The 23,324-nt window shown below is 40.2% G+C and overlaps 2 protein-coding genes across 6 annotated transcripts in view; one reads left to right on the top strand and one right to left on the bottom strand.

Moving 5' to 3' along the window:
- Positions 1 to 20,406, bottom strand: SAXO2 (stabilizer of axonemal microtubules 2). Its single transcript, XM_012751785.3, has 4 exons — positions 20,301 to 20,406; positions 16,532 to 16,711; positions 9,746 to 9,948; positions 1 to 2,898 (listed from the first exon to the last, which is right to left on the bottom strand). Exons 1-4 carry the CDS (start codon positions 20,336 to 20,338, stop codon positions 1,955 to 1,957), a joined length of 1,365 nt encoding a protein of 454 aa, XP_012607239.2. The 5' UTR covers positions 20,339 to 20,406; the 3' UTR covers positions 1 to 1,954.
- Positions 20,407 to 20,481: 75 nt separating this feature from the next.
- EFL1 (elongation factor like GTPase 1) overlaps positions 20,482 to 23,324 on the top strand; it is a 123,768-nt gene continuing 120,925 nt past the window's right edge. For 3 of the 5 annotated variants that reach the window (XM_076004698.1, XM_012751735.3, XM_012751767.3), the window contains exons 1-2: positions 20,485 to 20,611; positions 21,369 to 21,475. In XM_076004698.1, coding sequence (XP_075860813.1) covers positions 21,385 to 21,475 — 91 coding nt within the window. In that variant the 5' untranslated portion in view covers positions 20,485 to 20,611; positions 21,369 to 21,384. Of the gene's footprint in view, positions 20,612 to 21,362; positions 21,476 to 23,324 lie in introns of those variants that run through there. The other 2 variants (XM_076004697.1, XM_012751746.3) reach the window with 2 other exon arrangements.

Genomic DNA, 23,324 nt, shown 5'->3' with positions numbered 1-23,324 from the left:
TATAGTTTAACCAAGACTTGACTTTATTTAAAAGCTCTCTTTTCCACACAAAATTAGGTACAGAAATGATTTTATGACAATCCATTCCTTTTATTGATGCTTTATTAATGTTACATAGAAATATAAAATTTCACAGAACAATTTTCACTAATAAATGCAAATGTAAATAAGAACACATTACTTTCAAATAATTAAAAAATATTTTAACCAAATATTGATGAATCTATTCTCAATAAAGTATATTTTGAAACAATTCTGAAGCCATAAAAAACTAAAATTTACTTTATGCTAAAATAAATCATATTCTTCCACACTGCAAACATTTATTTTTAAAAAACCAACCACTCAATAAGAATTTAATTCGTTAGGAAATTTCCAGTATTTATAAGTGCGATATGTTGCTTCTGCTTCACTTACTGGCATCATTCCTTTCCTCCCTTCTCAGCACTTATCTTCTGGAAATGGTGAACAAGGTGATTATGACCCACACTGGGCCTAGTTCTGCTTCTGAACAGTGATTATGGGTGTGGCAACTAGATGCATAAATTACCTGAGTTTACCCTGAAAATTTCTTCAGAGCTGTCAGTCTTCCTAAAACTCCTCTAGCAAATACTTTTTTTCTCTGTAAATACTGTCATTCAAACCAAGGTATTTACCCCAATCCAAGCTCTCCATTCTCCATAAAAACTTCTCGGGTGTTCATGAAGCTTTACAGGAGAAGCTCTTCTTAGAAGTACACACTACTCGTAAGCTCAGAGTGCATTAGGTTATGGCCACTGGCCAGAAAATGAGGACTGGGTAGGTAATTAGCCTAATTTGAAAAGGAAAAAAAACAAGTACAAAAAGAGATTGATTTATTAACAGAATCTGTTACGTGTGTACTTTTACTTTATGGATTAAAATGCATAATGTGATCTGATGCTCAAAACAAACTTTTTGAGAATAGATCTCCTTTTACAAATGAAGACACTGAGGCTCAGAGACATGAGTCACTTGCCTAGGGTGGCACAAATAGAAACTGATGTCATTAGAACTCAGGTCTTCTGATTCCGGCCCACAGAGCCTTTCCTTGCCACACCGCAATGCCTCCTGTTAACTTGAACACGGTGCGGAGCAGTCTCGTCGCCACAAACCAAAACTTGACTCAGCGTACACCAGACGTCTGAGGAAAATGAATCCCATTCTCTTGGAGGAGGAATTTATAGCATTTACCATGGTGTTGTAGATAGTCCTAATGGGCTTGATAAATGACAACTGTAATGTGCATAACAATACAACTGCCACAATTATAAACAGAAGTGTAAATAGTAATAGATTGGGGACAAGCTACCAAAAAGTATTTTGGGGCCTGGCACGGTGGCTCACGCCTGTAATCCTAGCACTCTGGGAGGCTGAGGCAGGTGGACTGCTCAAGGTCAGGAGTTCGAAACCAGCCTGAGCAAGAGTGAGACCCTGTCTCTACTAAAAATAGAAAGAAATTAATTGGACAACTAAAAATATATAGAAAAAAGTAGCTGGGCATGGTGGCGCATGCCTGTAGTCCCAGCTACTTGGGAGGCTGAGGCAGAAGGATTGATTGCTTGAGCCCAGGAGTTTGAGGTTGCTGTGAGCGAGGCTGATGCCACGGCACTCACTCTATCCTGGGCAACAAAGTGAGACTCTGTCTCAAAAAAAAAAAAAAAAAAGAGTATGTTGGGTATTAAAATAGTTCACAGGAGAATGTACATTATTCAACCTTGAAAAATGCATATTAAAGAACAATCTTGATTAAAATGTCAATGCAAATGGATTTTAAGATTCTGATCTCCTATGATACATTTTCCAATTTTCTTGTTTAAAACCTAAAAAATAATTTATTATACCTCTCAAAAATTTTTCTCACTATAAAAATTGGGATTTCCCTTAAAAAACCAACACTTTGCTAGTTAGCGTCCTTTTAAGCACAATTTGATGATTAGAAGGCCTTCACTGCAGGAGTGACCTTGCGGAAGAATTTATGACCTTGGGCGTTTGTGTTTTCAAATATATAACCAGGAGGAGAAGGATAACTAGCCGGGCAGATTTCCTGTTTCTTCGGTGTGTACTCTGTAGAGTACATGGTTACATCATCAAATGGAACAGAACTCTTAACAGTAACATTTAAAGGTTTGCAACTCTCTGTTGGAATCAATTCATGTGGCACATAGTGAGATCTGAAAGTGCTCAAACTGTCAAATTTTCCAGATGGGTTGGGGATCTGCTGCTGCTTCTTAATAAGGCCTTGACGGCAATTTTCCCATGCTGGAAAATCTTCCTTCAGGGTGCTTTTTCCTTGGAAAGGAAAATTGTTACTTCTTCTACGAGAAACTGGCCGGATGGGAAGAACGGGACTGGCCTGATAGGGAACGTAGTCTAGATGGCTTGTGCTGTTCAGCTCCATGCTTCCCGTAGGGGGCACGTACTCCCACACTCTCTTGGCTGCAGGTGGTGGGATTTCCCACGATTGAAAACTTTCACGGAATTCAGTGCTTCCTTGAAACTGAGCATTTTGGGTCACTCTGGTATATGCAGGTTTGCAGATTTTTGCAGTTTCACCAGCAAGACCCTGAAAGTCATTCCGGTGAGTTGTGAGATCTTCAAAGGGTTGGTCAGTTGGTTTGTAAACTTCTTTTGGCCTTTCAAACTTTAATTCTAGCTGATGAGGTACGTAATCAAGGCAATAACTGGTATCACCACTAAAAGGGACCATCGAACGTTTGACCACAGAGGACGGTTTAAAGCTTTGCCTGAGTTTTATTTCCCGAGGAACATAGTCATCCTGAAACGTAGTTGAATTTCCAAATTTCACAGTAGGGGGGTGGTAAGTTTGTTCTGGTTTATAAAGTTCACTTTTCTGAATGTCCCACGCTCTATAATCATCTTGAAAATTAAAAACAAAGAAACAAAATATTTTTAAATTCTTAAGAAAACAACCATCTTCTAAAAATCATGACTACTTCTCTCATTGCCAAACATCCTTCCATTTCCTTTAGAAATCCAAACACTAGCATCAAGTGTGACATTTCTCTGATTCCCCTCAGATTTGTTCTTTTTTTTCCTAATTCCCACCTTCCTCTATCCATCTCCTCACGTTAATGCACATAAATTTCCATTTCCTGATTCGTCTGCACATAACCAGTCAAGGGCACATCTGAGCCTGATTGTGGGTAGTTCTAGAAAGGCAAGCGGACTGTGTTGTAGGTAAGGACAGAATTTGGAAGATTATGGTTGAATTCCCAGGAACTCATTAGGATTTTCACTATGCTTCACAAAATGCTAAAGGAAGCCATAAAATCTAAGGCTTAAAATAAAATCAAGTGTCCTGCTGTGTGGGCAAAGTGATGAGAATATTACTACTTGCTTTGGAAGAACTCCTCAAAGGGGAGAAAATTTCAACGCCATTATACTCTAGGAAGCCTAAAGAACTCCTTGAGGAAAGATACAGGGTAACTTGTACGATCCCTAAAAGATCACTGGCTTCAACTCTTCCTCCTCGTGAAATGGACTTTAAGGCATTGCCAAAAGATAGAGAGCTATCCAGAGGCCAGGGGCCTGGACTGAGTACTTTCAAAAGTATTTAAAATTTTATGTAGAATTTAGAAGCGAACATCAGGGCTAAGATTTCAGGTTTAGAAGTTAAATACCTTCAGCTGCCTTCTGCAGTTTACCTAGACCATGGATGGAAAACTGAAGTGTTTATATTTCAACTGAGGATTATTTGTTTTCTATTTCTAGATGAGAAAGATGGTAAGCTGGGAAATATGATAGAATTGACTTCATCCAAAAATTTGTATCTGTAAATACCAAAAATTAATTCATAAAAGACAAGTTTACTATACAAGATAACGTATCAGAATCTGGACTAAAGTCTACACAACATTTACTGGAAAGCCCAAACCTCAAATACGGACAGGGATATCTCTTTCAAAGAGAAAACTTCCTTATCCATAAATATCTCTGCCACAATGGCCAAGTTTTGGACTACATAAATGATTAAGCTTCTGATGTTTGGATGAGAATGCGTACCTGACCCAAGAATAGGCAACCTATAGACTAGCAGATGAACCGGGTGCAGTGGTTCATGCCTGCAGTCCCAGCTACTCTGGAGGCTGGGGCAGGAGGATCACTTGGGGCCAGGAGTCTAAGACCACTCTAGGCAACATAGTGAGACCCCATCTCTAAAAAAATTTTTAAAGAAAATTAGGTAGACCTGGTGGCATGTACCTGTGGACCCAGCTACTAGGGAAGCTAAGGGAAGATCACTTGAGCCCGGGAGTTTGAGACTGCAGTGAGCTATCATCACACCACTGCATTCCAGCCTGGACAACAGAATGAGACTGTCTCTAAAAAAAAAAAAAAAAAAAAAAATCAAAATTGAAATTAAATTAAAAAAAAAAGACTAGCAGAGACCTATGCAACAAACTGGCAAGAAAAGATAAGCTAGATTAAGCATTCTTATTCTTGTGAAATTAAAGTGGAAAATAAAGAGCCAGATGGAAATGGGAGAGGAATCTATAATAAAAGGATGCCAGGAGGCAGAGCTGGAGAACTACCGCAAGCTGAGGTTATATTTAAAACAGACCTAGTCTCAAATGTCTCAAGGACAACACCTGAGGTATGTTTGTGGTAGGGTCATTCTAGCTAGACTTTGTTTCCTAAGGATCTACTCCCAATAAGACTGTGGAATATTTCTGTGGGATTTTTCTGGCCCAGTCTCCCAGCCCACCATGCCCGCTAAACACTCACTCAATGTCCCACAAGGAAAACCAGCCAAGCATCTGGGGCTTTTCTAGATTCCAGTTTGTCACACAGGCCCACGTATCAAGTGCTAGACTGCTTTCTCTTCCCCTAGTGGAGTCTCTTTGCTATGCCAAGCTCAATCTTCAGCCTTGGCCTGGATTTAACAAATGCTCCTGGAGAATTAAATGATTGGCCATCTCAGCTCAACTAGCAAGGGCTCCTCCCTTTCTGAAATTTCAGCTTTGCTTCTACAGCTGTTTGATACTATTAAAATGATTTTCAAAAATCTATACTTTTATTAGTTGTAGTGGAAGTAATAGCTTTCTACCATCTACTATAACCTACCTGGCAGCAGAACTCACAGTTCATACCAGTTTGGGGGATGTCCCTCCTATTTATATACATCAGTATGCACTAGTCTCTGATGCATTCCCAGGCTGGCTTGAAGTGGTATCAGGTTTTGAAGTTTTTGAAGCACTGATTGCTTCACTGTAAGTTTTTGAAGCACTGTGATATTTAATATTATTTTTTTCTAGGATGGTTATTTAATTTTTCATGCTATTACTGCTTTTTTCCTCAACTCTGTTATAAAGTCCCTTTACATAGTCCATATGATTTTATTTTTAAAATAAAAATTATACATATTTAAGGTATACAAGATATTTTAACATGTATATGCACATAGTGAAATGACTGCTGCAGAAAAGCTAATATATCCATCTCCTCACATAGTCCCCCGTGTATGTGTGTGTGTGGTGAAAGCACCTGAAATCTACTCTTAATTTCTAGTATGCAATACAGTATTATTACTACAGTCACCATGCTGTGCATTAGATCTGTAGATTTGTTCATCCTATGTAGCTGCAACTTTGTACACCTAGGCCAACATTCCCCACAGCTCCCTGCCCCTGGTAACCATCACTCTATTCTCTGCTTCTGTGTATTCGACTTTTTCAGATTTCACATTTAAGTCAGATCATGCATACCTTTCTTTCTATGTCTAGCTTATTTCACTTAGCATGTCCTCTCTAAGTTTGTGTACACTGTCACAAATGACAGGATCTCCTTTTTTAAGTCTGAATAATATTCCATTATATACATATATATCATAATTTCTTTATCCATCCATTCATTCATTTATTTTAGCTAAAGCAATCTTGAGAAAGAAAACAAAGTTGGAAGCATCACACTGTCTGATATCACATTATATTACAGAGCTAATCAAAACAGTATGGTGTGGGCACAGAAACAGACACATCGACCAATGAAATAGAGTGCAAAAATAAACTTAAGCACATATAGCCAACTAATTTATGGCAAGGGTACAAGAAGATATGGGTAATGGGAATAGTCTCTTCAATAAATGGTGTTGGGGAAACTGGATATCCACATGCAGGAGAATGAAATTGGATTCTTATCTATCTATATCTATATCTAGTCTATCTCACAATTTTTTAATCCATTCATCCTTCAATGGATACCAGGTTGTTTCCTTATCTTGGCTATTGTTAATAATGCTGCAATAAATACGGGAGTACAGATATCTCCTCCAGGTAATGATTTCATGTACTTTGGGTATACACCCAAAGGAGGAATTGCTGGATCATAAGGATGTTCTATTGTTAATTTTTTGAGGAACCTTTGTACTGTTTTCCATAATGGCTGTAACAATTTACATTTCTACCAACAGTCTACAAGGATTCCTTTTTCTCCACATCCTCATCAACACTTGTTGCCTTTTATCTTTTTTATAGTAGCCATCCTAACAGGTGTGAGGTGGTATCTCATAGTGGTTTTGATTTGCATTTACCTGATGTTAAGTAACGTTGAGTATCTTTTCATATTCCTGTTGGCCCTTTGTATGTCTTCTTTGGAAAAATGTTTATTCCATTCCTTTGGCCAGTTTTTAATCTTGCTTTTTTTTTTTTTTGCTATTTAGTTATGTGAGTTCCTTATGTATTTTGAATATTAACACCTTATACATGACTTGCAAATATCTTCTCCAAATTCATAGGTTGCCTTTTTGTTTTGTTGATTGTTTCCTTGCTGTGAAAAAGCTTCTTAGTTTGACATAATGCCATTTGTCTATTTTTGCTTTTGTTGCTTGTGCTTTTGGAGTCATAGCCAAAAAATCACTGCTAAGGTCATTGTCAAGGAAATTTCCGTCTATGTTTTCTTTTAGGAGTTTTATGGTTTCAGGTCTTATGTTTAAGATAATTAAATCTTTAATCCACTTCGAGTTGATTTTTGTGTATAGTGTAAGATAATGGTCTAATTTCATTCTTTTGCATGTAGATATCCAGTTTTCCTAACACCATTTATTAAAGAGACTATTCTTTCTCCTTTGAATATTCTTGCATCCTCATCAAAAATTAGTTGGCTATATACACTTGGGTTTATTTCTGGGCTCTCTATTCTGTTTCACTGGTCTGTGTGTCTGTTTTTATGCCAGTACCATACTATTATAGTTTGATTACTTTAGCTTTGTAACACAATTTGAAATCAGAAAGTGTGATGCTTCAAACTTTGTTCTTTCTCAGGATTGTTTTGGCTAATCAGAGTCTTTTGTGATTTCAAATAAATTTTAGAATTGTTTTTTCTATTTCTGTGAAAAATGCCATTTGAATTTTGATAGAGATCACATTGAATCTACAGATTGCTTTGGGTAATATGAACATTTTAACAATATTATTCTTCTAATCCATAAACATAGGATATATTTCTATTTGTTCTATTTGTGCCTTTTTCAATGTCTTTCATCGATCTTTTTTTTTTTTTTTTTGAGACAGGGTCTCACTCTGTGGCCCTGGCTAGAGTGCAGTGGCATCATCAACAGCTCACTGCAACCTCAAACTTCTGGGTTCAAGTGATCCTCCTGTCTCAGCCTCCTGAGTAATTGGGACTACATGTGCATGTCACCACACCTGGCTAGTTTTTCTATTCTTTGTAGAGATGAGGTCTTGCTCTTGGTCGGGTTGGTCTTGAACTCCTGACCTCAAGCAATCCTCCTGCCTCAGCCTCCCAAAGTGCTAGGATTACAGGCATGAGTCAACACGCCTGGCTTTATCAGTATTTTATAGTTTTCAGTGTACACATCTTTTACTACCTTGGTTATCAACAGTAAAGTTTCTAAATGTCAACAACCATGCCGCAGTCCAGATCTCTGTATTGAATTTATACGTTGAGACTGCTAGGGGCAGATACATTTTTGTTGAGGAGTCACCAGTTTCATAAATCCACATCTCCAGAATCTAAATGTTGCCCTGCTTACTATCTTGTAGGGTTTTTTTGCTTTATCATGTCCCATTTCTGTCTTTCCTCTGTCCTTTAACTCTGAGAGGATAGTGGGACCGTATCTTCCCATTGTGACTCCTGTTCAGCTACAGACCTGTCCTTAAGTAGTTATCTATAAAACCTGCAGCACAGTCACACAGAATGGGGAAGTTCGGCCTTGGCCCTTAGTATTTCTGTTGTGTCATGACTGAAAACCTGGAAATGTTAATATTATATAAAACATAAACTTTCCTGACTAGGAAAGATCAGGAGAGAAAAAGCCAGAGGGAACCCAGTATTCCTCAACCTTGAACTATGGGAGTGAAAATATGAGAACCCACAGAAAACCCAGGTAATGGAAATCGAGAACTAATGGTGTGTGTGTTTGTGTTGTGTGTAGATGTTCACAGCGTCAGGGGACATCAATATTACTGATTTTTAAAATAGATCTTGTAGCAAAAAAGAAAATAAAATCTTACCATGGTTATATAAAAGATTAAGTACAGTCATTTCCATCAATTTTTATGTCAAATTTTGCACAGACATTATCTCCTATGTATATCAATAAATTTATACATGTAGCAGTTACTATATGCTACATTTGATTATACTTGCTTGCCATATGCATTGAGTTCACAATTTGTTCTCTGTATAGCGTCTTATGTGCTCACAGCTTTAAAAAACAGAAAGAACATTGTTCCTGACCTCCCAAATAGGTAGGCTTACAGATCACAGTATATTGATAACCTGCACTTTACTTATCCATTGAATGGGTAAAGTGTGAATCATTACATTGATTGTTGATGGCATCACTCTTACAAAAGAGTTTTTTATTAGGACATACCCATTCAGCTATTTGATAAAACTCATTTACATTATTTTAAAATGTAATCCTATATCTGAAATTACATTAATAAAAAAATATATAAAGATATTATCTATTATCAAGGTGGCCTATTTTAAAAAAAAAAAGACACCATCTCCCAAAAGTCACAGAATACTTTAACGTCAGATAGGCTTTTGGAAAGAAAAACGTACATTGCCAGGCTCCTATTCTTCCACATCAGCTGCCAGCAAACAAAAGGCTTCCTCACACTCCCTCACGCTGGAAGGAGGGGCAGATCCCGTGTCGCTGTCCAGGACTGCCTGTCCCGGGCAGATGAGCCTGCCTTGTTCAGTATCAGGAATCACCTGTTTTCAGATGAAAGCTTATCTCCACCCTGGCTTTTATCAGTATGAAAGTAATACTTTGCTTCTCCATCAGTCAACTCTTTTGCTCTACAGGTTGGTTCTGAACTTGAATGGAGAAGATGGTTGCTATTTATTTGAGCTTCTCAAAGACTTAGCACTCTCAGTAGAGTTTCAACTCAGTCTAGGATAGGAAGAAAGGAACAATGCCAACTAAATGTGACATAAAGCGACAAATGTCACATAATGCTTGTTGAATGGCATCTTTGTTTTTTATCTGTTTTGAGATAGAGGAACCTAATTAAGTGGCTGAATTTGGACAGGAATCCAGGTTTATTAACTCTCAATCAAGCAAATGGTCTTTTTTTGCACTATATACTACTACTTTAATCAAAGAGAAATGTTCTTTCCTAAGCCATTGGGGCTACGTTTGGCAGCACACCAAAGTTATAATTTGATATTTGATATTAAAGCTGGAAGTGAGTTTTCGTTTTCTGGCTCTTTCATTTTTGAAATGGCAAGTTACCTTTATAGGTTGGGACAGTGTCCAATTTTCCTTTTTTAACTTGTTGTCTTTCCAAAGGGCGGACTATTGCCACAGGCTGTATTTTATAAGAATTAAAATCTCGTTTGTAGGTGGTGCCAAGATCAATCTTCCCCTGTTTCGGTTTATATTCTTCTGGTACGTGGCGAGGCGGTTTGACTATTTCATAAGGACGATAATCCGACCTGAAATATATAAATTTGAAACATAGCCTCACAGGTTCTTTTTTTTCTAAGTATTCCAATGAAGTACTGAAAATTTCAAGGGTTTTTTTTTTTTACTTGAAAAGTCCAAGAAGATATTAAGATAGTAACAGTCAATAAACTACTTGAAAAAAGCTACTGAATTCCTTTATAAGGTCCTATCCAGTGACTAAATATCTTGAGAAAAGTAAATATGTCAAAAATTCTACTTTTTAAAACATCATTACAATAGATCCTTAGTTAAGTGAATATTAAGTAAATAAAATCCTCAAGTAATTGAATTTTGTTTTAAACTGGAAGGAAACCTCAGGTAAAAGTCTTAATGAACCTGAAAAGTTTAAAAAAACATTCCCCTGGATCCACTTTGCCAAAATCCTTATTCATCCTACTTAAAGACTCTAGCAAACTACTGGACATAATTCTTCTTATTCAAGTCATGCTGTCTTCCTGCTCATTGTTAAATGATTAGTAACTCTGGCCTTTAGACATAAACCACATTCATAGTGCAGACGTGAGTCTTACTCATTTTGGGATCTCCCAGAAGCCCCTGACATGGATGGAAGCCAAGGGGCATGATACAGCATGTGTGGCAGAGGTAGTGTTGAAGACACCAAGTTGGTCTGGAGGAATGGAGAAGACCACAGACTCACACTGAACAGACTGCGTGGGTCCAAACCCCGCTCCATCATTGGATAACTTAGTTAACCTGTTTATACCCCAGTTTTTTGTTTTTTTGTTTTTTTTTTTGAGACAGAGTCTCGCTTGTTGCCCAGGCTAGAGTGAGTGCCGTGGCGTCAGCCTAGCTCACAGCAACCTCAAACTCCTGGGCTCAAGCAATCCTGCTGCCTCAGCCTCCCAAGTAGCTGGGACTACAGGCATGCGCCACCATGCCCGGCTAATTTTATATATATATTAGTTGGCCAATTAATTTCTTTCTATTTATAGTAGAGATGGGGTCTCGCTCTTGCTCAGGCTGGTTTCGAACTCCTGACCTCGAGCAATCCGCCCGCCTCGGCCTCCCAGAGTGCTAGGATTACAGGCGTGAGCCACCGCGCCCGGCTTATACCCCAGTTTTAATGGGACAATATCTGCCTCATAGAGTTGTTTTAAGGATGCATGCACATGTTTAGAAGAATGCTTGGTACATAGTAATAGGTTAGCTACTGCTGTTATTACTCTAAGTTTTCACAGATTGCTTTTTTCTTGTGGATTCTACTGGAATGTCACTCATTTTATAATTAAACTATCTTATATTAATCACTATTTTCTCACCCCCTTCAACTCTCCTCTTCAATCAACCTCAGTCTTGTTTCCAGCACTGTCACTTCCCTAATGCAGCTCTAAAGATGACAGTGACTTCCATATGATCAAATCCATCAGGTAATTTTAGTCCTCCTACTATTTATTTTTTTTTTGAGACAGAGTCTCACTTTGTTGCCCAGGCTAGAGTGAGTGCCGTGGTGTCAGCCTAGCGCACAGCAACCTCAAACTCCTGGCTCAAGCAATCCTTCTGCCTCAGCCTCCCAAGTAGCTGGGACTACAGGCATGCGCCACCATGCCCGGCTAATTTTTTCTATATATATATATATATTAGTGGGCCAATTGATTTCTTTCTATTTATAGTAGAGACGGGGTCTCGCTCTTGCTCAGGTTGGTTTTGAACTCCTGAGCTCAAAGGATCCACCCGCCTCAGCCTCCCAGAGAGCTAGGATTACAGGCGTGAGCCACCGCGCCCGGCTTAGTCCTCCTACTTGACCTCTCTAGCAGTAACTGACATTACTGTCCACTCTTTCTATTTCCAGGAAACTCTCTTCTCCTGCTTCCTATTTCTTCTCAGTCTCCTAGGCAGCTTCATATACTGTATTTCCCGGAAAATAAGACAGGGTCTTATATTTATTTTTCCTCAAGACACCTCAGGGCTTCTTTTCAGGGGATGTGTTGTTTTCCCCTTAAAGCCTCAGCTTGCAGCATGCACAGGATGGCCAGCACCTGACAGGGGGAGCCGGCCTTGTTGGTGGGGCTGCCCGTACCTTTCCGGTCACCTCTGGGATAGCAGCTGTCACGATGGGGCAGATGAGAAGGGCTGCACGTCTTACCACTCCGTGACGACATGCACAGGTTGTGCAGACGCGCTGCGCAGCCACACCCGTCATTAGGGCTTATTTTCGGGGTGGGGCTTCTATTGCGCACATGCTTAGACATCCTGCTAGGGCTTATTTTATGGGTAGGTCTTATTTTCAGGCAAACACAGTACCTCTATTCAGTTGTTAAATAAATGTTAGAGTTCCTCAAGACTTAGACTCTTCCAAGTCTTCCACTCCCTCTTCTCATCCATTTTTCACTCCAAAGGGCAACCCCTCTACTCCCACAGCTTAATTACTACCTATATATTAGGTTATTAAGTATGAAATGTCCAATTTCCTTAAGTACTAAGTTTGATAGTTGATATCTCTGTCATTTAACTTTGACACTTCATGTTTTATTTTTACTGTGAAGGTACATCCTCATTCTTTCAAATGCATGGTTTGGCTTGTGATTATCTTTCAAAAGTTTTAGAGCAATTTTTGTGAAACCATGGATAAGTAAAAAAATTCACGTTATTTTCTAATATGAGTTCCATCATGGAACCAATGCTGCGCAGACAGCTTGAAATATCAATGAAGTGTTTGGGAAGGATGTGGCTAATGAACACACAGTTCATCAGTGGTTTGAGAATTTCTGTTCTGGTGATTTTAATCTTGAAAATGAGCCACATGGGCAACCTGAGACCAAGGTGGACAATGATGGGCTAAAAGCTGTAGTGGAAGCAGCTGCCAGGCATCCTGTGCATGCTGCAAGCTGAGGCTTTAAGGGGAAAACAACACATCCCCTGAAAAGAAGCCCTGAGGTGTCTTGAGGAAAAATAAATATAAGACCCTGTCTTATTTTCCGGGAAATACAGTATATGAAGCTGCCTAGGAGCAAATCCATCTCAACCTGTGTGTGACATTTCATATTTAATGACCTAACAGAAGTGACTCTCAAATTTACATCACAGCTTAGACCTCTTCTCTGGACTCCATTACCAGTACCTACAATGGTCTCTCAGATATTCAATGGTACCTCAAAACTCAGTATGCCCCAAATCAACTACTTCCCCACAACAGATCTGGTCCTTTTTGATTGTCACCTATTTTAGTGAATGGCATCACCATCTCTTCAGCTACATAGTCAAGACTCAAGCCTATATCTCGCCTCTAACCACTTTTCTCCATCCCTGTCATCACAATATTCAAAGCTTTCAGAACAGCTCATTTGAGCCACTTCAGTAGCTTCTTAAACTCATTTACCTGCATCCACTCTAGTCCTCTCTCCAATCTTTTCTCTACATTGCAACCAACATAATTATTTCACATGTAAATTGGATCAGCTCATTCTTGCTTTCATCCTCCTTGCCTCTTCCTTACCTCTTTTACACAGCCCTGTCACCAAAACAAGAAAGAAAGAAAAGACAACAAAAGAGAAAACTTCAATGGCTTCTCATTCTCTAAGGATGTAGATAAAATAGAGTATGGCCTGAAGGCTCTGCCTGGCCTCCTTCATCAGGCTCCACTCACGCTGTGCTTCCTCTTTCTCTGCTCAAACTGCCCTTCTTGGAGAATTTCCCACTTTCCATACTCTTGACTCCTACATTCTACTCTCTCTGCCTGGAATCTATTTCCTTCCCCTCTTGATCCACTTAATTGCTTAACATTCTTCAAGTTTTAGCTCATTTTTCTCATTTTCCTGATAAAATTCAACCTCTTATTCTGGCTGTCAAGATACCCTAACCCTTCGTAGATTTTGTGACGTTTTTTATTACTATGTCCACTGGACCGTAACATCAGTAAGCACAGAGATCACGAGTGTGTTTCATGACCAGTGTATCCCAGGTGCCGAGTACAGTGCTATAGTGCTTGATGCTTAATAAATGCTTAATATGTATTTAATGGATAAATAGTAGTGGAAATCACATACCTCTGCGTCTCAAGACATGTGAGTTGTTCTTTGATCTTCCCAAATACCAGCTAGAAAGGAGTAAGCTAAACGGCAATCAGGAAGTGGAAGAATCAGGGAGAGAAGGGCAAAGAGAAAGCTTAGAAGTCTCAGTTTCTCTGGTTAGACTAGTTCAGTGTTAGAAAGTATACTCGAAACCCAAAGCCTCTTCCTAAGGAGAAATAGTAGAGGGTGAACACAGTCTTATTCATCTGATACATCCTGAACATTTGATATGTCCAGAATCCTACTTTTCAAGGGAGACTTCCTGACAACTCTGGCAGTCATGTAACTGTGCTACAACTATATTGCTATAACGGATCCAAAGTTTTGTATATGTTCAGACATCTCTTTACACAGGCTCTTCCTATATTACAGAAAAGCATAGAATGATGCCTTATTCTTTGTACTGCTAAATCCACTTTCTACTAACCTAGTCAACATGGTCAAGGTGAGGAAGTCAAGAAAGAATTCCAAGCACCTAGGTTATGGCTCTTAGAAATACTGCTACTTTCCCAGGCAAAATACAAAGAAAAGATCCATTATCTTACTAAGTGGAGAGATGATGATTTAAGAACTAATTTTTAGTTTCATTGGCATATTTGGACTTTTTGGAAATTGGCACATTTCAATTTTTAAAAAATCATTAAGGCCTACTTGAACAAGTCAGTTGGGAAAATGCAGAATTGAAAAGCAATTGCCTTTTAAAATGGCAAGTTAAACTTTCTCAATTTTAACATTTAGACTGGTTGAAAGCAAAATCTTTATTCAATAAATATGAATATTATGAAATTTATTTCAAATCTGTATTATGAACCATTAAGGCATCAAGAAAGGAATAAAGGTGAATAAAAAAGAGCAACCATTCCCATTTATCTTAATCAGTTGTTCAGTTTCTTCGTCTCATTTATTATAATCTATAATTATCTTGTTTATCTGATTTTTTGATTCTGGATTATCTTCCCCATGAGACTGTAAACAACAGTAACGCCAAGCACTTCTCGGCTTTGTGTTCCCTGTCACCCTCGGTGAGCCGTGGGTACTGACCCTCGCAGTGAGTCAGTGGCAACAGATGCACCGACAGTGCTGGTCAAAATGCAGATTCCTGGGACCCACTCCATCATCTACTGACTCTTTTAGGTGGAGCTCTAGAATATGCAATTTTAACACTTCTAGATGGCACTAAAGCACAACAAATTCTGAAGACTAGGAAAAAATCTTCAAATTTGTAAGTCACATACCTACAGAAGGAACCAGAGTCACTAAAACACTATTATTGCAAGAGCTGCCTGAAATGTTAAAGGTAGAAGTATTAAACTAAGAGTTTGAAAGTCTCCACCCGTGCTATGTAAGTAGAATGAGCTCCATCTGAAATGAAATGGAAATGGCTAACACTGAAATTTAAAGCTGTCACAGAGCACTTTTAAAGCCCAAACTATAGAAATCTGATACATGAGTTTCTTGAACTCAAATGAAGGGAATTCTTCATTAATATTTTTGATATTATTGATATTTTTATACTTAATGCCTAAGATTATGCCTTGAATATAGTGTACACATTAAGAGTTTAAGTAAAATAATAAATAAATAAGTAAAGTCACCTAAGTGACAAAGATACAAAGAAATCAAAAATGCTAAGTCCAAATGAAAAGTTTAGGCTCAAGAGGACTTTTTGTGCATTACCCACATAGCGAATATTGGTTACCTATTGTGCGCCAGTAGGAATCCTACTAGGTTCCAGGAAATAGAATGCTGGTAACAATGGACACACTTCCTGTCTCCAGGGAACACTGATAGGGCCTTGCTGGGAGAGTGTACATAGAAGAATTTTACTTAGCCTGAAAACTGGGTGAGGTGTGAGAAGAGGCTTTTCCAGGTGAAAATTTAATTGATACCTACATTTTGAATGAGTATCAACTAGGGGAAGAAGGAGGGAAAATTCCAGGCAGGGAAAATAGTTATCTTGGAAAGCTCTGAGTGAAGGGAAACCTGGCACTTTTGAAGGAAATGAAAAATGGCCTATGGATGCGAGCATAAGAGTAAAAAGAGCACTCAAATAAAAATAAAGTAGAAAAGCAAGTAGGGAGCAAACCATGCAGGATTTTGGTAAAGATTTTGGTCTAGGGTACATACAATGGGAAGTTTAAGAGTATTTTAAGCAGGAAGGTGATAGGATTCAATTTCCATTATAAAAAGATCATCTTGGCAGGTTACAGTATTGAAAACAGATAAACTTGCAGAAACTACAGTAGACAGACTTAACAATTAGAAAGCATTCCTTGAGATGGTAGTGACAGTGTAGATAAATATGAGATATTGTAGGTGGTAAAAAAAAAAAAATCAACAGAACTTTTTATTTCCTTTTTTTCTTCTCTTTGTCAACCTAATTCTCATCTTTCTGTTTTTCTTGAGTTGTGACTTAGTTTCTTGTTTATTAGATTGGTTCGACTTAAATCAACTAAATAGTTCAATTTAAATAGTTAGAAAACCTTATTAAGACCAGAAGAGTTGGGAGGAAAATAAGTACAGCAAATGGTAGATCAATATTTACTTAAACGTAGTTATTCCTTCCATTTTACCACGGCATGCTCGAAATTCTTCCTTGGGTTTAAGGCTCTGAGGTGGAAGAACATTGCCATATATAGGGTATTTTTCCAAATATTCAGTTGTGGGGCAAAACACGCCAGCATTTTCATAAATCCTTGTGTTTCCATGTGGACAATGATGACGCCTGTACAAAAAAATAAACTCAAAGATTATTTTACCTTAAAAAAACATTTTGTGTGGCAATTCCATTTCAGTCAGAGACCTTCAATAAACTGTAAATTTTTTAGTAGCTTTACAAAGAAACAAAAAACTCTGCAAGGATGTTTACAAAAACAATGAACAAAGTATGGTATATCCTTATGTGGCAGACTCTGGTTTTGTTCTCACAATAATTTAGTGTCTTACACTACAGAAAAACTAACAAGGGAATTCCCCAGACTCTTGCAGGCGGGTTCTACACACAATTTAGGCTTCACCTATAAGGTGTATTCTCGTGAGACTTTGATTCATAACAGAGCTAAGTAAGGAGAGAGGCAGGGCACAGCATGTGTTTTGCTCGCCTAGATTGTGGTGGAGGCAAGGAGAGATCAGAGACAGCCCTTGTTAGGCAGCATCCTGACTTGCAAGGAGGTTTCCTGACGTGGCAGCTTTCTGAGCTTGGCAGAAGTGAGTGGTTCTGGCGTCTACAACTCTGTTGCAAGTAGTGGCTTTCATATCAGTCCACTTCTGTGGTGAGATTTTTGGGAATTTTTCAAGAAACTTACTTTGAAAATTATTTCTTCAGTTCTTCCAAGTGAACTATATATACTCCTTAATACATTCCTTTTTGCCTAACTAGCCAGAGTAGATTATGTTGTCCATAACAAAGAACCCTGACCAATGAATCATATGAGCTAATAGTATGCAGTTGTTAAAGAGAATAGGTTTGACCTTTATGCATGGCCATTGGAAGATGGTGACATTGTAAGTAGTAAAAAAGTGGATTGTAGAATAGTATATACAGTATACTCTCTCTCTTTTTAAATAATAAAACTATGCATATGTAAAACAAATCTTAAAGAAAATCTGTTATCTGTTGGGGGGAAGGATCATAAAGGATTTTCACAATAGTATAGATTTTTCAGCTTAGATTTTTATACTATGCCTCATGTATATTCATTGCATAATTGAAAAAGAGATAAAATTGTTAAAAAACAAAACTAACAAAAAAACCAAAACAGACAAACAGAAAGTAAAGTCATACTATTCTAAAATATAAGGTCAGTTTCTTAGGTCTGATATCATTTGGGGATTCCAGGCCATGTAGTGAGGGGTGATAATAAAAGCCCAGGTAAAACTGAACCTGAAGAAAATGCATATTCTCTGCAGATGAATCAAAACTAAGATACACCTGAACTCAGTGAACCTCCAGGAAAAAAAAATAAAAGAAATAGGTTTTTTTTGCTTTGAAGTTGCTGCATGAAGAATTGTGGTATAGGGAGGAGGAATGAAGAGGAGGTGTCACAGGATATCTAAAAAACTCAGGGAGTTAAGATATTCAGGAAAATCTGCTGAAAATGGAAGCTGTGGAAAAGTGCTGAAGTGATTTAGTGCCACACGTGGTCCCAGACTCTTGGGAAAAATAGAGGCAGGTACACAGGTCCATGCATAGAGGTTCATCATGATATAGCTGCACTTAGTTATAAGAATGAAGTCAAAGTTTTGGAATTTGTCATTGTTTTTATTTTTATTTTCCATCAAAGCAGTACATTCACATTGTAAAAAATCTAACGGTGCTGAGGTGTTATAAGGAAAGAAAAGGCCTCTTGTCCCAACATTTCCAATCCCCAACAGCAACGTTTTTCTTAGTATTTCTGCTTTACAGTTTTCTGGAGGCTACATCTATAATGCTTGTTTATAAACTTTGAACATCTTGATTTATCAGCTTAAATTACTAACTTTCAAATCTTAACATAAAAGATAAAATTTAATTTGTACCACTCCCACTTACTTCCTATTATTGTATTCATTCATTCAGCAAGAATTTAATAAGCAACAACTATGCAAAGGTATTAGGGATCTAGTATTAAGAAAGAAAAGGAAATAAATTCCCTGCCCTCCTTAAGCTTATATCCTGGAGGGGAGGGGGGAGTAGCCAATAACAAATAAATCAGAAAAATACATAGTATATAATGAGTGCAATTGAAAAAAATGAAGCAGGGAAGTGGGATGGAGAGTATGGGGTAGGGCAGGAAGGTTGCAATTTTAGATTGTGTGATATTTGAGCAAAGATCTGAACGTGAGGATCTTTCATTATATTTGAGCAAAGATCTAAATGAGAAGGATCTTTTCATTTGATTTGATTACAAATTTGATTACATTTGTATCTTTAAATAATACACTTAAACCCCTTTTTTAAATTCAACCAACTTAAACAGCATTTCTGGACACCTCCCTTTGCAGACTCTTAGGCTATTAGCTCCTAAGATACTTTTCTTTGATTTTTGTACTTTGTAAAAATGATGGAGAAAATTATTGGTTCCTAAGTATTTTTCTCAATTTTCTGCCTTCCTTTCACATTCCTCTTTTTGCCAGCTATCCTTTTATATTTATTATATATTACTAATTTGTTTAGATTTTGTCTTTCAAACAAATAGCCATGCTTTGCCCACAGGCTCTTTTCAAAAGCCTTAAACCACTGGGGCGTGGTCTCTACAAAAAATAGAAAAATTAACTGGGCATGAGCCTGTGAGCCTGTAGTCCCAGCTACTCAGGAGGCTGAGGCAGGAGGATCGCTTGAGCCCAGGAGTGTGAGGCTGCAATGAGCTATGATGATGCCATTGCCCCCTAGCCCAGGTGACAAAGCGAGACCCTGTCTCAAAAAACAAAACAAAACAAATTGTTTTTTTCTTTTTTTTTTGCTTGCCTTTTCTAGCAGATTGCATTTTCAGCATTTATTCTTGCAACTTCTATATTGCCTTTCTTCGGAATGACCTTTTTAATCTTGGCCTTTTCAGCCTTTTCTTCTTTACCACGTTTCCTGGCATTCCTATTAAGTTGGAATAGGAATTCCAACGTAACTGCAGCAGGCTTCAAGTAAGTGTCAATATTCGACACGGTCCCACGACTTTTCTTGGGAGGCTACAGCCTTGTGTATCTGTTAGTCTACATCTAAGTTACAAACCATGTTTATCATGAGAGTGGCAGAGAAACTGCGTTCCATCAACACGCAGGTGTTTTTCCTTTGAAGGGGATGGCAAATACGAAGCGACTGACATGTTCACATTTACTCAGCAAATAATGACCTAATCCATCCCTGGGTCAACGGCGAGGCCGAGGCAGGAAAGGACTGTGTTTCCAGGCGGTGGAGGGTTGTCAGGCAGGACTGGCAGGCCAGGACTGGGCTCGGGGTGGGGACGACTGCGCCGCCTCCTCAGCCTGGCCCCAGAGGAGCGCTGCCTGGCCGGGGGCGCAAACATGGTCTGGCCGGGAGGACGAAACGCCGGAGACGCACAGAGTGTGACGCAGGTCGCAAACTCACGGCCTCGCCACATTCTTTACCATCTCTCTGTGGGGCACGCGTCCTTCCAGCCGATCGGACCCCCCCTACTCCGCGCACCGGCCTGACGTCGTCGCCGCAGCGCCGCGAGCGCGGCCCACCTCGCACCCTAGGACAGGAGCCGCAAGGAGGAAACGCTTTCGGCTCGCGGCAGCCGACTCTCGTCTTGGGGGACAACCGCCCTCGCGGTGCCCGAGGGGCCCTCGCCCGGCTCCCGAGCCCCGCCGCCTCTTACCCGCAGGTACAAATCTGACACAGACACCGGCTCCTCATGCTCTCCGCTCGCCGCGCCCGCCGCCGCGCCTCGGCAGTCGCTGCCTCTCGGCTTCCACAGCGCACGCCGTAGCCCTGGCAACCGCGTGGTCCCCGGGAGACGGACGCGGCGCCGGCTTCCGGCAGCGACGCAGACGCGCGCGGGTCAAAGGTCGAGCGTCAGCGGGCTCCGCCCCCTCGGGCGTTCAACACTAGCGGAGCTCCCGGCGTCTTCCCGCTTGGTGAGGCGGCGTCTGGAATAGCTGAGCGGGGCCGGTGCGGCGGCCGGAGCCGGTGGGTGCGGGCCCGCGCTGGGGGCCGGGGCGCCGCGGGCCGGGGGCGGGTCCGGGCGGGGGGCGGCCGTTCGCCGCCGCCGGAGCTTCCCGCCCGGGGCCGGGCGGCCGCTTCTCTGAGGACCCGGGGTCCGCGAAGAGAGCGGGTCCGGGACCCCCCGGGACTGAAGGGAGGGTCGAGTTGAGGTTTTCCCCTTTTAGTTTGGAGAGGGCGCAGGGACCTGCGGTGCACCTGCTCGGGTAGCGGGCACGTGACCCGAAACTTTACCCGGGCTGTGTGGGGCGGTAGGTGACACAGCCCGGCGTCTCTCCCGCGCGGGCGGGCGGGGACGAGAGTGAGGGACTTGGGGAAGGAGGGGGAGAACTGGTGCCGACGCCAGCCGCACCTGTCCCCGCCGCACGGAGCCCTCCCTGTACGAAGTCACCGGCCTGCAGAAGGCTACCGAGTCCGCGTCGGGCGGCCGGGCCGCGGGTGTCGCCGTGCTCCCAGCCCGGTGATTCATCGCAGCCGTCGGAGCCGGAAGGATGAACACGCTCCGCCGAGTGTTAGTTGTGATGGGATGCTGACTTTCGTGCTCAGACTGCGGCGCCGGGCATGCCCTGCGTGGGGGTCCTTAGTTTAAGGGATCTGACAAGTCTTGTCAACTACCAGCCTTTGATTCATTTATTTATTTATTTATTTATTGTTTTCCCCCTTTTTGGCCCTGACCTTTAGTCCCTGGGCAATTTGTAAGAAATGTTTGATTTTTTAATCACAGGAAGTAAGTTGCAACCATGGTGCTCAATAGTTTGGATAAGATGATTCAGCTCCAGAAAAACACTGCCAACATCAGGAATATCTGTGTTTTGGCTCATGTTGACCATGGTAAGAATCCTTTTTAAAGGATGTATTTTCATTCACGAGGGGTGTGTGTGTGGGGGGGGGAGAATGCGTGTCTCTCCATGCCTCAGTGGATGTGAAGCTGTGGGCAAGCGGGCAGTGATGTTTGCTAGGAAACAGGTGTTATTTTATAAAAAAGGTTTTCTGTGATGTTAGAGAAGCGTGCTTGGTGTGAAGCATTTGAAGTGAACATGGTTAATTAGTGATTAGCATTCTTCTATACGGTATCTAATTGGTTTTTTAACCAGGACTTGAGGTTTTGTTTTTACAGGTTTTGCGTGTAAAACGTCTATAGTCTTGACATAGTGTCCTCAGAGCCTGTGTTACGTGATCCTATTTAATTCAGCAGATGTTTATTGAATATCTGCTAAGTTCAAGATATTTTACTAAGTGTGTCAGGAGGTAGAGATTTATGAGTAGGGCACCAACCCAACAGTAGAGGTTTTAGGGGTGAGGCAGGAAAAATGAGACAAACATATGAGAGAAAAAGTAGACTGTAAAGGTTGGTGGTAGAACTAGAGGATTTGGAAGGTAGGAGTGGGTTAGGGAAAAGGCTTCATACCATAATTAGTATTAGAGATGATGCCTGAAGGAGGGCTCAAGATGACACATGGGGACGTTACAGGTGGGAATGTGTTGACAAAGGTGGGAGGAAATATATGTGGTCAAAGCCCAGGGCATGGGAAGGGCAGGGATAGCCAACGCATGGTGTATATGCTTCTGACAGGTAACTGCTATAACACCAAAGAACTCCTTCATGCTAAGTCTGCCCTTGGTTTCAAACCCCTTTTTAGTTTGAGTAGCCACAGCAAAGTGATAGGTTTTATTTCACACGCCCATTCCAATCTACCATTCTGAAGGTGAGGGACTAGTGAATAAGGTGAAGAGGCAGGTTGGGTCATGTCTCCTAGAGCTCTTCATGCCAGCTAAGCACTGGGATAAGTGTTAAATGCTCCACCCGTGGAGTTAGGCAGCCTGAATTTAGAACTCCATTTTCAAGTTTTGTACTTTGCCATTTTGAGCTTCAGTATCTAGCATCTGTAAAACAGAGTGAAAACTACACCTACCTTACAGGATATGAAGATCCAATGTGAATGATAATGAGTATCTCTTGACAGGAAGGTAAATGATTTATTGTGAAAATGATCATTTATTTTTAGCCAGCCATTGGGGGGAAAAATAAAGCAGGGTGATGTAATCAAATAGTACATTAGAAAGATTAGACTGGCAGAAGTGCAAGTTAAATAAGTTTGGGAACTGAAAGAAAGAGAACTAATGGATCACTTTATAGGTGAAGCCAACTGAGAAAGAATTTTATGTACAAGTCCAGTGACTAACCCCTGCCTCAATCCTTCTGCCTGAGCCTCTTGAGTATAGGACTACAGGTGTATGCCATCATGCTCAGCTGTTTTTACTTTTTTTTGGTAGAGACAGGATCTTGCAATATTGCCCAGGCTGATTTTGAACTCCCGGCTTCAATCAATCCTCCCACCTTGACCTCCTAAATTGCTGGGATTACAGGTGTCCTGCTTCCAGCCTAAAAGCTTTTTTTTTTTTTTTTTTTTGCTTTGTGAATTAAATGATGTGAAAAGTAAGTGTAGGGTATGTGTGTGTAACAAATTACTTTAAATTTTCTCTTTAAAATTAGGTTAAACTGCTACTGTCTCAGAAAACCTATGATTCATTTATTCGACAAATATATTTGTTGAATGTCTTCTATATGCAAAGGATTGTTCTTGCCCTATAGATATGGCCATGAATAAAGCAAAGTTCCTGCTTTCTTGATACTTATATTCTAGGGAGGTAGATGCTTGCTGAACCTAGAAAGAATTCT

This window comes from Microcebus murinus, chromosome 7, assembly GCF_040939455.1.
Source record: "Microcebus murinus isolate Inina chromosome 7, M.murinus_Inina_mat1.0, whole genome shotgun sequence".
Taxonomy (NCBI): Eukaryota; Metazoa; Chordata; class Mammalia; order Primates; family Cheirogaleidae; genus Microcebus; species Microcebus murinus.
This window is presented reverse-complemented; position numbering and strand designations above follow the sequence as displayed.

Excerpts from the sequence above, each read along its gene's own strand:
- SAXO2 (XM_012751785.3), bottom strand. The coding sequence starts at position 20,338 with ATGAGGAGCCGGTGTCTGTGTCAGATTTGTACCTGCGG. Across the intron at positions 16,712-20,300 it reads TGTCAGATTTGTACCTGCGG|GCGTCATCATTGTCCACATG; the intron begins GTAAGAGGCGGC and ends TTTTTTGTACAG. Across the intron at positions 2,899-9,745 it reads CACTGTCCCAACCTATAAAG|ATGATTATAGAGCGTGGGAC; the intron begins GTAACTTGCCAT and ends TTAATTTTCAAG.